Source organism: Apium graveolens, chromosome 3 (genome assembly GCF_009905375.1).
Source record: "Apium graveolens cultivar Ventura chromosome 3, ASM990537v1, whole genome shotgun sequence".
NCBI classification, from domain to species: domain Eukaryota; kingdom Viridiplantae; phylum Streptophyta; class Magnoliopsida; order Apiales; family Apiaceae; genus Apium; species Apium graveolens.
The window spans coordinates 3,362,858-3,380,283 of record NC_133649.1 but is presented as its reverse complement, the minus strand read 5'-3'; the positions used below and the strand labels follow the sequence as shown (position 1 = coordinate 3,380,283).

The 17,426-nt window shown below is 33.5% G+C and overlaps 4 protein-coding genes across 4 annotated transcripts; 3 read left to right on the top strand and 1 right to left on the bottom strand.

Moving 5' to 3' along the window:
* Positions 1 to 5,074: 5,074 nt before the first annotated feature.
* On the top strand, positions 5,075 to 7,622 carry LOC141711467 (putative nucleoredoxin 1). The gene is made up of 4 exons (XM_074513917.1): positions 5,075 to 5,559; positions 5,798 to 6,349; positions 6,500 to 7,009; positions 7,116 to 7,622. The coding sequence occupies exons 1-4, from the start codon at positions 5,131 to 5,133 to the stop codon at positions 7,524 to 7,526; spliced, it is 1,902 nt and encodes a 633-aa protein (XP_074370018.1). The 5' UTR covers positions 5,075 to 5,130; the 3' UTR covers positions 7,527 to 7,622.
* Positions 7,623 to 11,606: 3,984 nt separating this feature from the next.
* On the top strand, positions 11,607 to 13,339 carry LOC141711468 (nucleolar protein 56-like). Its single transcript, XM_074513918.1, has 6 exons — positions 11,607 to 11,687; positions 11,821 to 12,035; positions 12,135 to 12,292; positions 12,434 to 12,621; positions 12,699 to 12,948; positions 13,134 to 13,339. Exons 2-6 carry the CDS (start codon positions 11,826 to 11,828, stop codon positions 13,135 to 13,137), a joined length of 810 nt encoding a protein of 269 aa, XP_074370019.1. The 5' UTR covers positions 11,607 to 11,687; positions 11,821 to 11,825; the 3' UTR covers positions 13,138 to 13,339.
* A 1,201-nt stretch (positions 13,340 to 14,540) lies between these two features.
* Positions 14,541 to 15,450, bottom strand: LOC141711469 (heavy metal-associated isoprenylated plant protein 16-like). Its single transcript, XM_074513919.1, has 3 exons — positions 15,334 to 15,450; positions 15,067 to 15,148; positions 14,541 to 14,955 (listed from the first exon to the last, which is right to left on the bottom strand). The coding sequence occupies exons 1-3, from the start codon at positions 15,340 to 15,342 to the stop codon at positions 14,672 to 14,674; spliced, it is 375 nt and encodes a 124-aa protein (XP_074370020.1). The 5' UTR covers positions 15,343 to 15,450; the 3' UTR covers positions 14,541 to 14,671.
* A 643-nt stretch (positions 15,451 to 16,093) lies between these two features.
* LOC141711269 (uncharacterized) lies at positions 16,094 to 16,849 on the top strand. The gene has a single exon (XM_074513671.1). The coding sequence runs from the start codon at positions 16,094 to 16,096 to the stop codon at positions 16,847 to 16,849; it is 756 nt and encodes a 251-aa protein (XP_074369772.1).
* Positions 16,850 to 17,426: the final 577 nt, after the last annotated feature.

Sequence of the window (17,426 nt, the reverse complement as noted above, 5' to 3'; positions counted from 1 at the left end):
GGTATTGTTGTTCCAGACAGCTACAACAACTTTTTGCTGAAAAGCTGTCAGAAAGGTGTTTGGTAAATTCTAAAAGGTGCTATCTGGAAAAGCGTTTTTGGTCTAAAAGCTGTTGTTAGCAAAAGCATGTCCCACATGCTTTTGGAAAAAGCAGTTTTCAGCTTTTGCAGAAAGTAGGTATCAGTTTCACCATCAAATCTTCTCAAAAATATTGTTTTTATATATTATATCTTAAAATATGCATAAATTAGAAAAAATTACCAAACAGTCATCTAATTTTCCTGACAACACTTTTTTCACCAGCACTTTTTCTAACAGCACTCCCAAACAGAGCCTTAAACACCTAACAAATTAATCTAATCTAAAATAACAAGCAATCGTCTCTTTTTTTATGTCACTCGCTTATTTACTGTATTTCTAAGATTGAAGGCATATAAAGATCAAATTATATACTTCTAACCTAGGTTGATCAAACGTTGTGCGATGTTCAAGTACATTTCATGATAAACCATATTAAGCAAGAAAACACACACAAAAATGTTATTCTTGATGCGATGATCAAGTACACTAACGCGTAAATAAAGATCAAATTATCTACTTGTAACATGTTAGGTCGATCAAATGTCGTGCTTGGTGCAATGATCAAGTATGTCTTACGTGTGAACCATAATAAGCAAGAAAATGATATATATAAGAAACCAAAAGTAGACTGATCACGAAGCTTGCTACTTATGTGTAAGTAATTATTACGTGGATATCTAGGCCGGATAGAAGAGGATAATCGAAATTGTTCGTGAGTATCGTGGAGGTGGTGGACCAGTTGAGAGTGACGGAGCTGGTGAACATTGACCAGAACGCTAAAATGAGAATGATAATGAGAGCCCACAAATTATTTCTTGTTGGTCCAAAAATAGATGAACTAGTAGTAGTGTTACATTTGATCATATTGTTATAGAGATTGATAAAGCTCGATGGTTTATTATATGAGAAAGAGAACTTAAATAGAGTACAAGATAAGAGTCCTCTATAAGAGACATCGCTTTATTAATAAAATCTGGTGGCTGATACATATACACATCTTCATTTAGTGTACCTTGTAGAAAAGTGTTACTCACATCAAGCTGACGCAAACACCATCCTGAAGACACTGTTTGCAAGGACTATGCGAATCGTAACAGGTTTTACTACAGAACTGAAAGTTTCTGTGTAGTCACAACCTGATCGTTGATGAAAACCCTTGGCAACAAGACGAGCTTTATACTTGTCTAATGATCCGTCAGGGTGATATTTAACGCGAAATACCCACTTGCAACCTAAAATATTAGTTGCTTCAGTTGGAGGAACCAAGTCCCATGTATTGTTAGAGCAAAGGGCTGCATTTTCCAAGGCCATGACTTGACGCCAAATTGGATCTTTCAGAGCCTGAGTTATGTTTTGGGGTTATTAATGGGTTTGGACATGGACATGAAGGTTCAACTTTTGGATGAGTTTGTGAATGTTATTCATCGATCGAGTAGTTACTCGATCAGGTGGTATGTTACGATTGTGGTGGACATGATTTGTTCGAATTTCTTGGGTTGTGGGAAGAGTAGGAATGACAAGGATCGGAAGATATATTGTGTTTGAAGAAGAAGGGATTATAACTTCATGAGGTGGAGCTGTTTATTTCTGCTCATGAAAGGGGTAAACATGTTCAACAAAGGTAACATGTCTGGACGTGTACAATTTGTATGTCTTAGGATCTAAGCAAAAATAAGCACTTTGAGGTAAGAAATAACCCACAAAAACACAAGGAGCTGACTTATGATCCATCTTGTTCGAAGTGTAAGGTTTTAGCCAAGGAAAACACAAACAACCAAAAATTTTTAGCTTCTGATAATTGGGTTGCTTTTTAAACAACTTAAAAATGGAGATTGATTTTGAAGTGTGTGAGTGGGCATAAATAATCCTTCACAAGAAAACAAGTAGGTAAGAATTCTACAGATAAGTTATTTTGAAGAGCAAGTTGAGACACATAAATGATATTTTTGGAAATTTGAGGAACATACAAAACATTATCAAAATCAAAATCTTTAATTTTCTTTTGGTAATTAAAAGTTCCAACTCAAGATATTTGCAAACCATTACCACTTCCGACAATGACTTCATCGGTACCATCATACGGGTAGTGAAGACTGAGATTTTGAATGTCATTTATTACATGATGGGAGGCACCACTATCGACTAGCCAAGGTTAATTTAAGGTGCTGACATTAACCTGTGGTGAAGTTGCATAGTTGTGATTGATTGATGGACGTGTGGGTAGACGTAGATCAGACGCGACTTGACGAAAAATAGGACAATAAGCAACAACATGACATGTTTCACGACACCATTGACATTGACCTTGAAAGGGATGATTTGGGGGACGACTAGAGTATTGTGAGGGATGATACTGTGGTGGTGAAGGATAGTAGGGCTGTGAATTCCATGAACGGATATGCGGCATCGTCATTGAAGTATTAGCATTGAATCTGTGCTTAGATTTTGGTTTTGATTGCATCACCATGACAGTGACAGGGGCTGCTGAAGGAGAAGACGTACCTTCATGTTTCAATTGGAGCTCCTTGTTGATCAGTTTTTCATGAAGCTCAGCAAATGAAATTGTAGTTTCGCGATTCTGGACGACATCAATGACAACTTGAAATTTTGAATCCAAACCCTTTAAAATATAGTCAATTATATCATCAGGATCTTGTGGTTTGCCAAGGGACGCAAGGATGTCCGCACAGCCTTTGACCTGTTGCATGAATTCGATAATTGATTGATTACCCTTCTTCAAATTTTTTATTTTCTCTTTCAGTTGATTGATATGCCCCTGGATGGCTTTGCATATGTTTCTTCAAGAATTTTTCATGTCTCTTGGGTTGTTTCTGCTTGAGTTATCAGTGGCGCCACATTTGATGCCATGGTTGAAACAAGTGTGCCATAGAGGAGTTGATCTTAGCGCATCCATGTGGAATATGCCATATTTGTTTTTGTGACTGAATCAGTGGTTATTGTCTTTGTTGGGGCTGGATGAGTTCCGTCTACAAATTTGAACAGATCATAACCAACCAAGATAGATTAATCTGAGCTTTCCACGTAATGTAGTTAGTGGGGGTAAGCTTGAATGCATTTGTAAAATGAACTATTACAAATGGTCGAGAGGGTTCAACATCATTTGGTATCTGATTGTTGGTGGTAGCCATTGAAAGTGGTGATTTGCTTGTGTTAAATAAAAAAATGGATCAAGTTCTGATACCATAGAGAGATTGATAAAGCTCGATAATTTATTAGATGAGAAAAGAGAACTTAAATATAGTATAAGATAAGAGTCCTCTGTAAGAGACATCTCTTTATGATTAGCGTAACAGTTCCCGTAACTAGATAAATAAAACGGTTGCATAACAACACTAATTTATCCTAACAATTGTTAAAATGAGATGAGCTGAAGCAGATGATGGTTCTCCCTTCCGAACAACACTCGTGGCTGATGAATTTTTATATGTATCTGCTTTTATGCACAACTTTGCATAATTATCTACTCCCATCGCGAATGCAGACATCTCTACTTTCCAAAATACACGTTTCTTTAAGTTTTTTCACGTACTTCAAAATGTATAAAATTAATAGGTCCATAAATTATTTTATAAATTTCATTTTCTTAAATAAAGTTTGATATTTATACTTTTATTTGAGAAAAAAAATTGAAAAAACAAACCCCCGCGACACGAAGTAACAAGACTCACAAGCTCTGTTACAATTCTTTTTGCAATATAAAGTTAAAACACTGTTAATCACATTTCCATGTCTTTCATGCCAGCTACAGAACTATAAAACATGATTTCACTTTTCACATGATTCGTGGCTCTAAAAATTTTGATTGTGTTAATAAATAAAAGAAAGATACTGAAAACTCCAAATATTATTATAAAAACTTTTCTCAAATATTTTATAAATGATAATTTTTCTTAAAATAATATGAAACCAGCATGTATTAATGCGTTCACGAATTAAATTGCGACATGTGTCATGTCACCTCAAATTTTGGGTTTTGTAGTATTAGTGTAAATAAAATGCTTTAAAAATAGTATTCCCTCTATTTTTTATTATATAACGTTTGACTTTTGTGCACACACTTCTAAGTGCTTTGACCGCATAATAGAATAATAATTTTTAATTTTTTCTTTTTGTGAAAAAAATATATAAATAAAACTTTAATTTAGAAAAAGAAAATTTTAAAAAATATTATTTTATTTATGCGGTCAAAGGACTTAGAATTGAGTTTCTAAGCAAGTAAGTCAAACGACATATAAAAGAAAACAGAGGGAGTACATATTTGTGTTGTTGTTAGATAGAAGAAATACAAAGATGTTGTTTGACCATAAATAGAATAAATACAAATTACAAATTATAATTTATTTACAGGTCATGAATTAGCTTGTTTTTGATATTTATAAATTCCAAAATCTTATAAAACTAGAAAAATAAATTTTAGTAATTTCTTCTACATATGGTATAATATAAAACAAAAAAGATATTGAAATAAGCTAATTTTCAACACATATTCAATATTTAAAAATTAATTGAAAAACACGAGAATATTTGATAACCTTTTCCGTGATACTAATATGTTTTAAGGTATCTACTATCTAATGATCATTCAATATATAACATATATATTTCATATTTTTATTTTTTATGTTTTGACCATTATATTATCACTGTATAATATTTAAACATTTTTTTAAAACAATCGATTAATCTTCAATTAAACACATAAAATGATCTTTAAACCTTAAAGTGAGTTCTTATTAAAAGATATTGAAAGAATTTGAACTCAGGTACTATATTTTTTCTGTATATAATTATGAAAGGTTATTTTTTGTTATATATTTTAAATAAATTCAAATATATATACATATATTCAAAATCTTTGGAGTGAAAAGTAAGTGTCTCTAATGGCTAAGCTAAAGACTAATAATAAACCCAATAGGCTAAAGACTGATTATAAAGGCCCAATCAGTTAAGGATTATATTATATATAAAGATCCAAATAAAAGGCTCAAATTGAAAAAAATCCAAAAACCCAAAACCCTAGTAAAGATTATGAAGTCAGATGTAAGTTTGGTGAGTTGTTTAACTCGAAAAAGGAAGAAGATTGAATGTGAAGATGAGAAGAGTAAGAAGAAGAAGAAGAGTATACAGATCCAAAGCCTAGAAGAAGGGGATGAGTCGCGAAAAAGAAAGAAGATTCAACCTGAAAAGGGTGAGAAGAGAAAGAGGAGGAAGCACCATGGCACACCTCTTAATAGTAAGGAAGACATGATTAATTTATTAGCAGATTTCAGGTTAGGGAGGTTTCCAAACAGGAAAAAATTGAAGAAGAAGAAGAAGACTCGATCTTTTTATATTACTCATGGTGATGGCCCCTTCCAAAAGGGAAAAATTAACGAGGGTGATACCGTTGATATATCAGAGCTTCTCTTTACCCAGGAAAGGGATTATCTCATCACATACAAGGACCGTGAACATCCGGTATATATCTCTATCTATGTGTGTTCCCTGTGTTATAAATAAATCATTTGATTCAATTTATATATATATATATATATATATACCAATCTATTCTTTTTGTTCTTAGAATTTATCTTGTAAAATCCCAGTGTGCCCCTTTATGTGTCTTTTAAGTTTAGTGGTGGCCAACAGTTGGAATCCTAAGTCCTGAGCCAGCATTTTCCTGTATTATAATAGTAATGTACACTATTTTTTTCAGGTCAAGGCTAAGGACCTGAAAGGTAAGGTTATTGTGTTGCATTTCGTACCACTGGGTCCTTGGTGTGAATCTTATATGACGAATGATACAACAATCTTGCTGGATATATACCGTGACTTACAGCGTAAAGGTGGTTTCGAGGTCGTCTTTGTTGGAGTTGAGGTTGATTATTTCCCCGAGCCTGACCCGGATTGTATTGGAAAAATATTTTCTACTCTTGAGGATTGTTTTGAGTACAAATTTTCTAGCATGCCATGGACAGCTATCCCGTTCTGCGATATTAAATCTAGGAAATTTTTGGAAACAAGATTTCCCCTCTCTGGCTTTCTCTCTTTTGATGATTTGGCCTCAGTTGTCATTGATCCTACAGGCAAGGTTCTGCACACTTACGCCAACACTATTTTTGAGTCCTACGGAGCTCGGGCTTATCCTTTTACTCATGAAAGAATGAAATGCATGATATCTGAGATCTATGAAGCCAGAAAGCATCCCTCTGTTATGAAACTCCTGGCGTCTCTTGAACGTAATTTTCTCATCGACATGAATAATCAGGTATATGGTTTCTAGCAACATTTGTTTTTGATTAGAGCATTTGAGATACCCATCATATTATATTTTAATCTATTTAAAGTAAGATCTGTTACCTATATGAATTTCTGTTGTGTATGTTTTCTGGATGCTTCTTACTTTTCTTCTTAATAGGCGGTACCTCTTCACGATCTTGAAGATAAGGTCGTCGGCTTGTATTTTTGTAATGGTGATGACCATCACCTAACAGAAACAATTCTGAAGGCTTATAAACAGTTGGCTAAAGTGAAAAACTTTGAAATTGTGCTTGTTTACTTTCATGACTCATTTTCTTCGGGGTTTCAACATACAAGCGAAGAATCATACTGGAAATGTTTCAGAGAAATGCCTTGGTTGGCACTGCCGTATAAAGACCCAGTGTGTAATACGCTGCTGCAGGTTTTCGATTATCCTAATTATGCTGATCCAGACGGGTCAGAGCCAAACCCTAATCTTTTGATTATTGGACCAAAAGGAAAATTTGTTGAACGGTATGGCGCGGACATCCTACTGAAATATGGAATTTCAGCATATCCATTCACCCGCAAAAAAGTTGCCAAGTTAGAGGCTAAAACGATGAGGAAGAATAAGCTTTTCAATGGTGGAAATAAAAGCATTCCTCTCGTACGAAAAGATGGGTCCATAGTGAGTTATTTTTACTTTCTTGTGCTTGGTTCTATGCCTTCTCCCTGCTGCTTTCTTTCTCTGAAGTTGAATATCTGTTCATTGACATTTGTTTTCAACTTTACAGGTTCAGTTTTCACAACTTATGGGGAAGAGAATCATGCTTATCGCTGAGATTGGTTTAGGGTCCAACAATCCAGATGCCAAGTTTTGGCGGATGCTGAGAGCGAGGTATCTCCAAATGAAGGCTACAAGTGATGAGTTTGAAGTTATTCACATCTGTACAAAAGAAGGATATTCTTATGGTAAGAATATTGCAACTACGTCATGGTTGACGCTTCCTGCAAATTGCAAGAGTATGTTAGGTTATTATATTAATGTCGGGGGGCTTTTTGCTTTTGATCGTAATGGAAGTCTAGTAAGGAGAACAAGATTCCCATCAATTGAAAGTGAGAACATGGACTTTCCCTTTCATTCTGGTGTTTGGAAGGAGGAGTTGAGGGATATAATAGGAAGGTACCAATGGTACTCGTACTAATATTTTTCTCTCGTATATATCAGGTTAAGGTGTTTTCTAATTTATGTTTGACATAAACATGGTTATTGTATTGATGTTATATATATGTTGGTACTATGAAGTTTGAAGTTTAGAGGCTAGTGTACTTCGTTGAAATACTTGACTAGTTTCTTCTTTTTATGCAACTTTTTCTCTTTTGTTGCTATATTAGTTTCTAACTAAGTAACTTAACGATATATTTCCAACAGAATTTACTGATTTCAAATGATTTCATTGTGAAGTACTGATTTCAAATTGTTAAACTACGAAGAAGCTACCAAAGTTATACTAGTTGTAAATTAGCGGAGTAGTATCTGCTCGTCTCTTGAGGTGGTTGTGGATATATCTCAAGTATGTTGCAGAACGGGTTGGCGGAGTCAGATTGTTGCTCTTCACCTCAACATTACTTTCTATCTTGCATGGAAAGAAAGGGGCAGCATGTGTAATCAAGCCAAGGTACTACATCTTAAACTTCTGAGGCTTAAACTCATTTTTCTGTAATAGTTTTAAAAAGCAAGTAGCCAAGGCAATGTAGTTCTGTTACTTCAATAGTTTTAGTTGGTTAGACGTTTTGTCTGTAGGCTGCTCTTCTGTTTGAGAGCAAATTGTTGCATTTGCTGTTATCTTTCGTCTGAGGTGTTCTTCTTTATTTTAAGAAACCAATTTTGTTTTGTCTTAGGTATTCTTCTTTATTTTAAGAAACTAATTTTGTTAAACAATGAGTTAGAGTTTTTGGTAACACGCCTAACAAATGAGAACTACAAAAACACCAGTATAAGACTTGGCTTCGATCAAATCGCCACAGTTATTTCGAGCACCCATAGAAAAACTCTAGCAATTTGAATTGCTGAAAGTTACGACATCAGTAAATTATTTATCTATTTTTCTACAACTCCTCAATTTTAATTCAACAAAACTAAATTTTTTTTATACATTCGAATAAATATGGAATATAATAAATATTTATAAATCAATCATATTTAGAATTTGTTCGTTCCGAATATTTGAAATTAATAGGGAAGATCAAAGATATTTAGAAATCAATCCTATTTAGAATTTTTTCATTCGAATCATTTCGAATTAATAGGAAATATAATAAATATTTAGAAGTCAATCCTATTTATAATTTATTTAAACAATTTTTCATCTTTTTCTCAAATAACTTAAATCATAGTTTCCTATACAAATTTGAATTTCACTAAAAAATCGAGACTTCCTTATTTATGTCCTATATTTTAGAAAATAAAATTCAAGTTCATGTAGAAGTATAAATAAAATCCAAGTTTATATAGAGTTCAAGTTCATGTAGAATTAAAAATAAAATTCAAGTTTATATAGAAGTAGATTTTTTTGTTCAGTTTTGCAGGATATTGGTTGAGTGTATATAATGATATCCAATACAATATTATTTATTTGTAAAGGTTTGTATCTGTTTATTTTTTCAATATTTAAATACTTTTTATCTAAATTTTAATAATTTCTTATAAGTATTGTATTTGATTAGAGGACGACTCAACCTAAATTTTATCAAAATTCTAATATATTTTTTATTATCATTGTGTTTGACAGGAGTGCGGATCAAACTAAATCTTATCTAAATTTAAATAATTTTTTCATTAGTGTTGTGTACGGTAATGCAGCACAAACTAAATTTTATCGGAATAGTATCTAATTTGGTTCAACGGTTATCTTCTAATTTTGATTATTAAAATATATAAATAAATAGTATTATATATCCGTTAAATTACTAAATTGTTAAATTACTAAATATACTCTATTTATCCTACTAAATTACAACTACAATATATCTTATTATTAAAAAATAAATAAATAGTATTATATATCCGCTAAAGTACTTAATTATTAAATCACTGGTCTACTTATTCTACTAAAGTTATTTCATTATTTTTATTATAAATTTTTTATTATTATATATTTACAAAAATATTTTTTTAAAAAATATGACATGATAAATAAAATTTTTATAGTGCATGGGCTAGTTATGTTTAAAACTTATGCGGGATGTATTTACAAGTATCGTTAGTGCTGTAATATTTTTAAAATTTGTAGATTAAGAGAGTAATCAAGGATTGGGTTACAGTAATTAATCAAATTATTAACACCGTGCCATAAACTATGGAGCAAAAGGCAAGCTTATTCGTTTTCTGAGAATTAAGTTTTTTGATTGTCCCAAATAAGTTTCTCACATCCCAAGGCAGCCCTCCCTCAATCTCCTGACAACCTCCATTTCAAATGGTCTTAGGGTTTTAGAGAGAGAGAGGGGGGGGGGGTTATACAGAGCGATGGTCGATGAATTGAGAGATATTGCCATCGTGAAAAGGAAAGGAGTCCATTGATAATCACCACAAAACCCTAGAATTGATAACCGATGAGAGTGAGTGTGTGACTTGTGTATGTAATTTTCAGTGGTCGATTGAATCTCTCTCGCGGAAAGAAATTGATAGAGATAGACAGGGGAAGAAAGACACACTTGTATTGTACATCCTGGTGAAATGTGAATTGAGTCGGTTATTTACCTCCTTCAGCTACAAAATGTGTCGTTACAGCAGAAACTGTAAAATTATCAAGAAGTTGTCAAAAAATACTAGAATGTTTATTAGAAAAAATACTCCTATATTGTCTTATTAATTCTTGCACATTTATTATTTTTTTGAAAACTGCATATTTAAATTTGCAATTAATAAAACACATTTAACCCATATTTAGTACTCTCTCTTCTCTCATGTCACTTTTTCTTAAATACCTCCCAAATTTCTTTCTTTTTCTTTTTCTATGTCTCCATTTCTCGTTCTTTTCTCAACTCTCTCTCTCTCTCTCTCTCCCCCTCCCTCTCTCCTAAATAATCTAACTAAAAGTCATTAGGTTTTCCAGAAACAGGATTCTCAATAAGTTCAAATCATTTCCAAGAAATCCTAAATTAAATTACTCCTGTCTTGCACCCTTCATTCGATTCTGCATCTATATATCATTCATATTTGGCTGCATAATCTTCTGTTGGAAAACATTCAGTGTGGCGTTTCCGGAGCGTACAAATTTACAAAGATTAGTTGCAATATATTGCTGTAAATAAATAGTAGCTGTTTCTTTAGGTAAATAAAGTTACTGTTTAAGCCTTAAACAAGTCTCATTGGCTAAACAATAATTGTCATGATACAGCATTCGATAATGTCTGCCCGGAAGTCAGTTATTATCTCAGATGATTGCAGGTCTTTAAGCTTATAAATCTCAAGACTAGCCGTTATCTGATAATATTCTCTATGAAGGGATCGCGGCTAGTAGATTCCACATTAATTGATTGTACGCATATATATCAGTTCGATTGTGTTCTTCAAAATCGCCTCTTAAGCTGGAGAAGTTGACCAAAGATTCTGATACAGTAAAAGTAGTTGTTTTAGAGATATAACGAAGAAGATCGCGCGAAAACTTTTTCAGAATTGCCTCTTAAGATGGACAAGTTGACCGGGGATTCTGATATGGTAAATCGGAGTAATAGTTAATATATGATTCCAACCAGTAATGTTTAGTTTTTGTAATTTGATTTCTGAAACATTTCTTGTGAATCAAATATTTGGCTGCTTAGAATCCGGCAAAAAAATGGATGTATGTTCTTCTGTTCAAAAACATTCATTGTGGTGTGTCCTTGTTAGGAGCATGAAAATTACGGAGATTACTTGGAGTATATTGCTCCAAATTAAAAAAGTAGTCGTTTCTTTAGGTAAATATGAATTAATGTTTATGCCTTAAACAAGTCTCATTGGCTAAACATTAATTGTCGTGATACAGTATCCAATAATGTCTACCCAGATGTCAGATATTATCTCAGATGTTTGCAGGTATTTAAGGTTACAAGTCTCAAGAGTAACCGTTATCTGATATATTCTCTATGGAGGGATAGCCGCCAGTAGATTCCACATTAATTGCTTAACCCTTGTAGCATATTGGTTCGATTTTATTCTTCAAAATCGCCTCATAAGCTGGAGAAGTTGACCAGAGATTCTGATGTATTAAATACCAAATAGTAGTTGTTGTAGAGATTTATCGAAGAAGATTGCACGAATACTTTTTCAAAATTGCCTCTTAAGCTGGAGAAGTTGACCAGAGATTCTGATATAGTAAATACATGTAATAGTTTCATATTGATTCCAACCAGTGGTGTTTATTTTTTGACTTGATAGTGTGTAGTTTTTGTAATTTGATTTCTCAAACATTTCTTGTGATTACATATATTCTAATATCAACTATTTTGAATTTGCAGGTCAAATGACAGATGAGTTGCAGAACTTTTTGGAAGTTAATCTCCCAAAACTTAAAAAGCGAAAGGTGCAGAAATTCAGTGTAGGTGTAGTAGATCCAAAACTTGGATCACATATACATCAACTAACCAGTATCCCTTGCCAGAGCAACGACTTTGTTTTCGAGATGCTTTGTGGTGTTCGCTTGCATATTGATTGGTTCCTCAAGTCCCTTAAGGTTACTTATACTGTATTTTCTTTTTCAGTTTTGTTACTTCGAAATTCTCATGCCATTTGCTAGTTTAATTTATATTTTAATGTCGATACAATTTTATAGCCTCGTTACTTGGAGAAGGTTCAGCTTGGCCTTGGCCACAGTTACAGCAGAGAAAAAGTCAAGTTCAACGTAATGCGGGCAGACAATATGGTTATTCACGCAATACGTCATCCTGATACACTCAGTAAAGATGTTAACACATTTTCCAGGAGAATCAGGTGTGTAGTTTACATACTACTTTCCATTCAAAAATAGTAATCTTTAGCTCTTATGTTCCGTACAACTTCTCATACTCATCTGCTCCTTAAAATTAATCAGTGTATTATTGCTTTTGTCACTAAAGTTGTTCTTTGTTTTAGGGAATGGTATTCTTGTCACTTTCCTGAACTAGCGGATATTGTCAATGACGACTATCTTTATGCTAAAGTGGCGGAGTATGTGGCCAATAAAACCGAGCTGTCTACTGATAAAATACCAGGTTTAGTTGACTTGGTTGGTGATGAAAAAAAGGCAAGTGAGATAATAAAAGCTGCTAAAGTCTCAATGGGTACGTTAGTTAATATTTGGTTCTTAATTACCTTGCGGTACATGTACATCTATTTTGAACATTCATCTAATTTTCAGGGCAAGATCTGTCCCATTTTGACCTAATACATGTCAAGTTACTAGCCCAGAGGGTAATGGTTCTGGTAGAAGAGAGGAAAAAACTCAATGACTATATGGTCGCAAAAATGAGTGATGTAGCACCTGCTTTGGCTGCACTTGTTGGTGAAGTTATTGGGGCTCGTTTGATTTCACATGCTGGTAGTCTTATGAACTTGGCGAAGCTCCCTTCTACTATTCAGATCCTTGGTGCAGAAAAGTCACTTCTCTGGTATGCAATTATCGCCTCTTGCAATAATCTTCCTGTCTTTACACTCTGTTTTGGTAATATCTCAGTTTGTTGTATTGCTTCCATACTGGGTTGATATTCTGAAGAGACATGGTACTGTACATGCTGCACGTAAAGCATTATTTAAGTTATATTATTTTGACGTACCTATATTTTTTTTTCAGAAGCTAGATGACTGGCGATCTTGCTGAGTTCGAATCCAATCCTCTCCTCTTGATCTTTCTTTGATGAATTTTGCTTTCAAGGTCGGCCTATTTTACCTCAATAGTAAACTATATTGTATTCACCTAATTTAAGGGTAATCCAGTAGTAAATGATGTGATGTTAGAAAACAGGGTCTCTGCACATTTGGCTGCTTGGCTTTTTCTTGACATTCGCTATTAGGCTCATTTTTCTTTATCTTTTCCTGCAATAGCAGCCTTTAATCTTTGTCTTTTCCATGAGTTTTTCCTATACCGAGAGTAATTGGAAGATAACTTTCAGTATATAGCAAATGCATATTCTGCTATCTTCCAAATGCCAGCTTACATTCAGGGGGGATCTAGGAAGAGGCACGGGGGGACACGTGCCCCCCCTAATTTAAAAAAAAAAAAAATTACCGCCGTGATTTCGGAAAATATTTGTGAGTGCCCCCCTAAAAATTTGAAAAATAAGGGTGCCCCACGAACCTTCAAAATTTAATTCAAGTTGCAGCAATTTATTAAAATTAGAAAGCCCTAAAAGGTAATTTACACATATAATTATATTAAGAATATGAGTTAGATATAATATAAAAGCAAATTGTTATTTTATCAATTTAACTCATACGGTGGTCTTTATGTGTTCTCTCTTCTGTACTTGTACTTAGTGCTTCTCTTTCTTTTACCTAACAATCGAAAGCAAGCAAACTTCTCATAAATCATATATGTGTGATTGAAGCCTACAAACTAATATCCATATATCTATAGACTATAATACTAATAGATAGGGTTGTCAAAAAAATTCGAAAAATTCGATATTCGTCCGAATAATCCGTATTCGTATCCGAGAAAAAGCGGATATTATCTGTATCCGAAAAAAACGGATATTATCCGTATCCGAATTCGGGATATTCGAATCCGAAACTAAATACATATATGATATTTAAATTATATAAATATATAATTATATATAATTTAAAATTTATTTTTTTAGTTTATAGTGTATGTAGATCTATTAAATAATATGTTTATACAAATTTTATATAATTGTACACATGCTTTATACATATATAAATATATTATTTGTATTTAATTGTAGAAAATGTCATGTAATCATCGTCAAAAACGGTAGGGGCAACAAAAAATTTCAAAAAATCCGATATTCGTCCGAAATATCCGCATTCGTATCCGAGAAAAAGCGGATATTATCCGTATCCGAAATAAAGCGGATATTATCCGTATTCGAATCCGATGATTGCGGATGCGGATACGGATATAGGCATATCCGTATCCGAATTATCCGTTTGACAGCCCTAGTCACACTAATGTATATTGATAGGGTTCATATAAATGACTATTAACAAGCAAATTTACAAAATTTCTTACAAAATGAAATGCAACAGAGATCTGATATACAGTAGAAATTTCAGAATTATGCATGTATACTATACAATTAGCAAAATACAACCAACCAAACCAATCTCTGTTGTCATGAGCTATGTTGTGAATTCAAACTAAAGATCAGCTCACATGAGAGTGCAAGAAGGAGAGTCATAGTGATCATGAGCATAAACTACTGGATATGAATTATGATAATAATAAGGTTGTGATCCCCACACCAAAGGAACAACACTAGCTTCATTTTTCTTCTCATCTTTCTTCTCTTCTGCTTTGGCTGGTCCAACACTTAACAAATCTGCACCTCCTATTTTCTTTCTTAGTAATTTGGCAAGCTCTACTGTGTCTATCCCTTCTCCGGTCACCTCAATTTGATCTTTTCCGTCGCCGCTCAATGCTACTGACTGCACCCCTGCATCATTAGCATTATTTTTATTTTCAGATTACGAATTAAACGTTTTTAGAGTCGATGAAATAACGTAGTGGTAAAGGTTTATCATTTATCGGTCACGTTGTAACGTACCAAAAGCAGTAGCTGCAATCTTCATGGCCTTGACTCGAGACTTCTTTTGGTCAACCATTGTCACCCTGATCACCACCTTTTGCTGCAAATGAAACAAAAATTCGTAAAACCCCTGGTAAAATCAGAAGTATATGTATGTTGTACGTAAATACTGTATCTAATATATCCTCCGTCATTTTGAATTGTTAACATTATTCAAATTATGTGAATGAGAATTTGAACAATGTTAACGTTCCAATAGGACGATGACGTGATAAGAAAGCATACCAGAGTCATATTGTTGGTTTTGGTTGGAGTAGAGAAGCAGAAGAGGACACTTTGGTGACTTGGGCTCTGTTTTGTGAAACTTGTTTATGTGTGTGAGATTGAATGAGTGAACAAAATGATTGAATTGAGATGTATTTATAGGCAACTGATGTGTGAGAATGTTAATTAATATTTAATTAATTGTGGCCGAGACTTGATGGTGAATACGTCAACGCGTAACTAACAGGGTCAATAGAAATTAAGCTTTAGGTAAGTATAACTAATAGTAATACTTGGACTTGTCAAAGCAAGAAAAAGGGTATGTATTTCGACGTTACGTCCTAGAAGAAAGCTAATTAAGCACTAAGCAGCAGGTAATTGTTAAGTAATAATTTAATAATTTTAGAATAATCACTCACAAGAGATCACGAGGTGATAAAAAAATAAATGAACAAGTAAACAATTGGTCTAATTCATACAAGTTGTTTAATTTAAATGAAACAAACGTAGGACTAGTAGGATGAGAAAGACCAATAGAGTAATAGATATCAAGCCTCAGCTACTAATCAATCAGAGATGGGTTTCTTTGCTGCGTTTTCTTCATTCTCTGGCTAATTCATTCTCCAGCTTGCAGCAGCAGTTGAAAGGAAAGGGGGGAAAACTCTGTGATTTTAAAATTAAGGTATGTTAATTTCATTTGCCTCATTCTCTGTATATTTTTTTCTTACTCTAACTTTGTAAGCCTTTGATTATTATCTAGAATTGATAGTTGATACTTAAAATGGCTACCTTATATTTGTTAAACAGTAGATCAATTATGCTTCGATTTTATAAAAAACTCCGAACGTCTCCTCCGTCATCTCCAACACCTCCCCAGCCAATAATAAATGATCCCCCAATTGTTGATGTTCCTGAATCTTCCCCACCAAATTTAAACCCAGAAATTGAAGTAGATGAACTTGAAGCTGATCCGGGATTGCGAGAAAATGTTAATATTGTTGCTCCTAATGAGAAAGAAAGAGACAGAATTCGAAGGGCATTCTTGCTAAAAGGACATTTTCAACCAAAAAATCATGTCTTTCCGTTAACACCATTTGGAAAGAAAAATAGGAGATTCAATCCTTCATGGTTTAATGAATATCCTACCTGGTTGGAATATAGCATTAAAAAGGATGCTGCTTTTTGTCTATGTTGTTATTTGTTTAAAGATAAGTGTGGTACAGGAAGTAATGACTCATTTGTTGGCGAGGGTTTTAAGAATTGGAAGAAACCGGATAGATTTCATATAGGAGATCACAGTAGTATTCATAATCAATGTCAAAGAGCTTGTGAAATGTTGATGAATCCTAAACGACACATTGATGTAGTTCTTTCTCAGCAATCCGAGCAAGTGAAAAATGATTATCGTATACAATTAACTGCTGCAATTGATTGTATAAGGTTTCTTTTACTTCAAGGGTTAGCTTTTCGCGGGCATGACGAATCAGTAGAATCAAAGAATAGAGGGAATTTCCTTGAATTTCTAAAAAGAAGTTAATTCGATTTGCAGAGTTCTATCCTTCTGATTTTTCAGCGCTGCAACTCTTATTACTTGATAATCAACTTGAAAATTGTATCATGGATGTGAGAGGACATCCGGATTTTTCTGAAATGAAGAGCATCAGTGATCTTTCACAAAGAATGATCGAGACAAAGAAGGCTGCTGTATATCCTTTACTTTAGAATCTGTTAAAATTGTCATTAATCCTTCCGGTTGCAACTGCCACAGTTGAAAGATCTTTTTCAGCCATGAAAATCATCAAAAGTACCTTGCGCAACCGAATGGGAGATGAGTGGATGAATGACTGTTTAGTAACTTATGTCGAAAGAGATATGTTTGGGACTATCTCAACAGAAAATATAATCAAACAATTTCAGAAAATGAAGTCCAGGAGAATCTGCCTATAATTATGTGTATCTCAGGGACAGGTTTTATTATATTTGTCTAGTATTTTTCTGTGTAAATGTATACACTTATATGTTTGTTATTAATACTAAGATGGCTTATGTGTGTGATTTCAGGGTATAACAGGATTTTTGTCGCTAAATACTAAACTTGGTTGTGGACTGTGATT